The 5,677-nt window shown below is 49.0% G+C and overlaps 1 protein-coding gene across 1 annotated transcript in view; it reads left to right on the top strand.

Moving 5' to 3' along the window:
* Positions 1-5,219, top strand: part of TBC1D5 (TBC1 domain family member 5) — a 373,122-nt gene extending 367,903 nt beyond the window's left edge. The window contains exon 23 of the mRNA XM_023527949.1: positions 2,217-5,219. Coding sequence (XP_023383717.1) covers positions 2,217-2,561 — 345 coding nt within the window. The 3' untranslated portion in view covers positions 2,562-5,219. The remainder of the gene's footprint in view (positions 1-2,216) is intronic.
* Positions 5,220-5,677: the final 458 nt, after the last annotated feature.

The following is a 5,677-nucleotide window of genomic DNA, read 5'->3' as shown; positions in this document are numbered from 1 at the left end:
AGCTAAGTCTGCTATGGAAACCCAGAAAGAAGGCATCTTTGTGTCTAGAAAAATGTTCTAGGTAGGATTCCAAAAGAATAGTCTTTTCATTTGCTTTGTGACGTTGGCCAAGACATCAGGTCTCTGATCTGGGCTTCATTTCTTGATCTGTAATATAAAGGCAGGGGGAGGGGTAATAATAGAACCTAGTCACTGAGGACCTGTCGGCTCTAACATGCTTTGTCTAAGCCAGTCTGTGACTTTATCTGGGAATTGGGGGCGGGCAGTGGCCAGGGAGGTGGGGGTGTTACCTGAAATTTATAACTTGATTTCACTACCTTTCCGGAAACATGCCAGATAATTACAGCGATGGTAAGAACCCTCTTTACTTTACTAGTCACAGGCTTTGTAACATATTTCTCCTCTTCAAAGTCTTCTTATTATCTTCACTATAAACTAAAGGAGAATAGTTTATCATGGTATTTCTATAGTAGAACTGCCACTCTAAAAATAGGACATGCTGTATATACTTTTTTAATTTTCAACCTAAGTTCTACCAAGCAGCATTCTAGCCACAGACCTTGTGTGGGGTGAGAGGTCAAAGTTTTCACAGAATACAGTGCAGGACAATAGTCATTTGAACAGTGTCTATCTATACTTTGGAAGTAGGAGGTCAAAGCTGAGTCCCACACGGCTGTGTGTACATCCCATGTCATACGTGTATGAGGACAAGCCCTGCTCCGATGTCCCTTCCAGCTTCCCCAAAGGTGACATGGCCCCGACCAGGTGCCCCTTACAGAGGCACAGCGATGGGGATGCAAAAGGACAGTCTTTCCCGACCAAACTGCCTTGTGCCATTCGTGATCACGTCCCGGTCTACCAGAGTGTCACGTGCTGCATCTCCTCAGTTTCATAAGAATTAATGTGTTCAGAGAATGTAAACAGCTTTAAAACTTGAGACAAGGAACCTCAATGCCTGTTGTTTCAGCACTGTGATCTTAAAGGCAACTTCTGTTTCTGTCCTTCAATTAAATGTCTTAAGGCAGATGAACTATTGGAGGGAGCCATTATTCAGCCACTCACCCTGTATGTCACCGAAGAGAACGAGATTCAGATTTCCCATACAAGTGTTGCCAACCATGTGGCCAGGCGCTGCCCACAGCTCGCAGGTGGCCTTGGCTGTGCCGGTCCGGAGGCTGGGGCCCAGGGGCACTTCTAGCTGAGGGTCTCTGTCTCAGTCAACCTCACACCTCCGCACCAGTCCCCGGGCTCTGTCTCAGTCGACCTCACACCCCTGCACCAGTCCCCCACACTGTGGGGACAGTAGGCAAGCAGGAGTTGGAACATCCTTGGTCAGACTATGGCTTTATTTCTGATCTTAACCCAAAACCGTCACCAGTGTTCATGGATGTCAGCTTTTTTAGTTAAGAAACAAAACGCTACTCATAATTGCTTAGAATAAAAGGAAAATAATTGTAAAATAAATCAATTCCATCTCTATACTTTCTGCCATATACTATGAAATTGCCGTTCTTGGTTCTCATGTTTGTAGAACCTACCAGTTACCACCGTGGCCCCATGGGACCCCCAAGTGCACACCCAGGACAAGAGATGAAGTGTCCTAGGTCCCCCTAAAGCTCTACTCTAAGCAAGTAGTAAAATCACCCCAAATCTGGAGCTCACATTAGGGAACCAGTCCTGTGCAATTCTAATTCACTACAGGGTGACCATACACTAGGACAGGGACAGCTCCCCTGCTCCCCATTTCACAGGTTAAAGCCCAAGGAAGATGAGTGATTTGTATGGCAGGGCGCCACGTGAAGCTGATAGGGATTCTGTCTGCAGCCTGCTGGCCGGTTCCCGAGCCAGCCTCTCCCAACAGGTTATCGAGCAGGAAGTTTACTGCGTTCCCCTGGGACACCAGCGTTCAGCCTCAGAGAGGCTGGCCCCGCACCACTGAGAAGGGCTTGGGCTTCGGGGCAGCAGGCCTGAGCATCGTGTATCTAAGGACGAGCGTCGGGCGGCGGCCCATCTCCGCGGAGCCCATCTCCGCGGAGCCCATCTCCGCGGGGCCCATCTCCGCGGGGCCCATCTCCGCGGGGCCCATCTCCGCGGGGCCCCATCTCCGCGGGGCCCATCTCCGCGGAGCTCTCCTCGGCTCGCAGGGCCTCCACGCAGCGCTCGTCTCCCTGGTGTCTTCTCTCACCCCCTGTACTTCTTCTCACTGTGCTTCACAGGCCTCTTCAGACGCATCAGGGCACACGGATAGAGGGAGCTCAGACGACTTCATCCTGGTTTCCAAGGAAGACGAGGGGGTCAGTGCCAGGGGCTCCTTCTCGGGCCAGGCCCAGCCTCTTCGCACCCTCAGAAGCACATCTGGGAAAAGTGAGGCCCTGGCCCGCTTCCCGCTGGTGTTCTCCGACCCTCTGATGGGCCCGGCCTCGGCGTCCTCCAGCAACCCCAGCTCCAGCCCCGATGACGACAGCAGCAACAACAGCAAGGACTCCGGCTTCACCATCGTGAGCCCCCTGGACATCTGCCAAAGTGCCCAGGCCACCCTCAGCAGCCCCGAAGCCCGCTGAGCCGAGCCCTCTGAAACCCACGCTTCTTTCCCAGCATGCATGCGGCTTTGGAGCAGCCCGTCGGAACCTGGAGAGAAGCTTTAGGGCCACAGGGCGCGCAGACTGATGTTCACGAGATGCAGACAGGCCTTTTCGGGCCAGCACCCAACCCCCGCTCCACCCACCCCATCTCACACTCACTGTCAGAAAAGACCAGACCACAGTCACAAAGATTTTTCCTCTGTCTTCTGCTTCCCAACTAAGAAGGTGTGACAGCTCCATCAGTTATATCTAGAAGAAGGAAGACGAGTTGGTTTCGAATGTTCCCTCCCTCCGAGCATCGGGCATAGGAAAATTGGTTGATACCAAGAAAACTTTTCCTCTGGAAATCTGTATCTTAGCCGATTTTATTTCTTCCTTGGGAATCCATATGGCAGAGCCAAATGCAGCAGAATGAGCTGGAACACCAGTGGATTCCAGGGCTGGGAAAAACTCATTACTGACCTCTCAGAAAGTTACAGTGATTTTTAGAAACAGGATAAACTTAGGAATCATATTTAGGTGTGCTGTGGTTTAGATTTTTTTCATTTGCTAAAGAAGACATTTCTAAGTCTCGGGCCAGATCTACTCTGACCATCACTGTCCCCCTTAAACAACTGTATTTCACCTTTTTGAATCTTTCACACCAAAAAACAAAATCACTTTAAGCCAGTCTTTGTTGCACTGATTTCAAAGGTTGTGAGAATATTGCTTCCTTGAATTGGAAAATTACCCTGACTTTATGGGGTGAACATCTTTCATTCGGTTTTCTCATAAAGTTTCTGAAGTTTGGGGGCTGTGCTCACCTGTTGACTAAGGAGTAAAGGGAAAAACCCAATTAATTTTCATCCAGAGTCGGGATCTCCCACTGGCCTTAAGGTAGCAGTAATGGGGAATTAGACCTGGCGTCCCTTCTCGGGGAACACGGCTTCCCACAGACATTCCAGATGCCAGGGGGGTGCGGAATTTCTGCACAGCCCTTCCCTTGCTGGGAGCCAGGCATAGCAGCTGTTGGCCCAGGCTCAGCTGCATCCCAGGCACCACTGCCAGGGCAGGACCAGGTCTGATGTGCCAGAGCCTTCTGGGCTTCAGAACAGAATAGAGATTCCCTTGTCAGCTGCAGCTTCGGGAACCGCGATGGACCCGAAGCATCACGTTTCTCTCCTTAAGGAAAAGAGCCCTGAAAAGGATCCTTTTCCTCTCCTTTGCCTGTGTAGCAATTGTAATAGGATGGACACCCTGCCCATTTCAGCTCCATCGGGGGCAGTGGCCCGTGCCCTGGTGTGACTGGTTCTCTACACTTCTCCTCTGAGGACCGCAAGGCCTGTGAACAGTGGAAGCTTCCATAGCAGCAGTCGAAGAGCCACCACATTTGAGAGGACAGACATCACCTACATCCCTGCCACTGCTAACCATGTATTTCTCTATAGACAAATGTGATAATGACATGATTCTCCACTCACTCTCTAAGAAAATGCACCGATTAGCTCTGGCTCCTGACTCTGAGTGGTCTCACTGAGTAGGTTGCTGCCAAGTCCGCATCCCCTAGGTGATATTTCATAAGCTCCCAAGGTCCTCATACAGTGAGTGGCCTTGCAGCTGTGCAGAGATTGTCATTACTCCCTCTCAAAGGCTTGAGAACCTGTTGGCGTCTTCAGTTCTGAGGTGAGAGGTGTGAAGCCATCCTCAGCGGTCCCCAGGTCAGAGACTGGAAAGGGCCGTGGAGCTGGCTGTCCCCTGGCAGCTGGGCCACCGTCGTCTGCTCACTTTCAGTACTTCTTCTGCCCTAAGAGCTAGACTCAAGATAGCAGTGTCGTTGGCCACACACCAGCTCCCAGATGCCCACCACACTGACAGGCTCTAGGCTCGTTCCCTGTTTAATGGTCAGTAGAACCTCCCAGCCCTGCCAGCACTCAGGGGTGGGTCCTCCGTTCTATGCTTCCGTATTGGCGCCACATGAGAACCAGTGGGGTCATCAGAGGTGTTGCTTCTGTGGCCCCCCAACAAGCTGCTCCCTCAGGAAAGAAACATACAAGGGGAAGTGGTTGCAGACGATGCCACCCTCAAATTCCCATAGATTCATGGGGTATGAGAATTGAATTTCTGTCTTATCTTTTTTAAGTGACTTGTTTTTATTCTTTATAACTGAGCATTGTTTGCATTTTCATTGGTTACAGTGCTATTAAAGAATTTATGTTCATTCATTTTTATTTTATCAGATACTTATGTTTAATTGCACATTTTTTTCAATCCTGAATATATGAAACCTTTTTTGTTTTTCTTTAACAAATGTAATCATTGTAACCTCGTGTTTTGATTATTAGCAGTTAAATATATTTTATATACGTGAAGTTTAGATTCTCATTGTCGTCTACATTTTTTATACATGTCCCTGTGTTCATGCATTCCTCTCTGATCAGTTTGGAAATTTGAGTTAAAATTATACCTGTACATTATATATAAGAGTTACAGATTAGAGAAAGAAATTCCTTATGTCTTCACCTTATTTCATTATACTGGATTTTTACTCTTGAGGGTTGACCTCCTGCTAATGTTCTAACTGCAGTCTGGTCAGAAATAATGTCACTGCAGAATGGATGTGACTAACAATAAACCAAGACCGCCCTGCGATTTGCCTCCTCTGCATATGCCTGAATCGAATCCTGTGCATCAGCCCTTCCGGGGTTTTATCGTTCGCCATTAACAAGAATGACTTCTCCACCTTGTCAGAGACGATGAACAAATATAAAGCTCCGTGACAGTTCTGTTTTCTCCTAATGGTGACGCGCCGGAGTTGACCCAAATTTATTCGTTATTTTATCATTTCTTTAAGAAGCTTCCCCCAGAGTGTGTATGGAAGACTTAAGACTCGTGCTCTGAGTGGCTGTCCTGTGGAGCCCAGGCCATTCCGTCCCTCCTCCACAGGTGTACACCTGGCCCCTGGCCTCCATGTGTCCAGAGCAGGGACACAGGGAGAGGTGGCCAGGATGAGTTGAGGGCAGCAACTAGCAAGTCAGGCTTCCTTCTCATGGGCCAAAAACCTCTTCCTCAGTATTGCTTTCAGAAGCTCTCTTTTTATAGTATTAGAAAGAAATATA

Source organism: Pteropus vampyrus, unplaced genomic scaffold (genome assembly GCF_000151845.1).
Source record: "Pteropus vampyrus isolate Shadow unplaced genomic scaffold, Pvam_2.0 Scaffold1, whole genome shotgun sequence".
Lineage (NCBI taxonomy): Eukaryota > Metazoa > Chordata > Mammalia > Chiroptera > Pteropodidae > Pteropus > Pteropus vampyrus.
The sequence above is the reverse complement of the archived record's forward strand: the minus strand, read 5'-3'. Positions and strand labels throughout refer to the sequence as shown.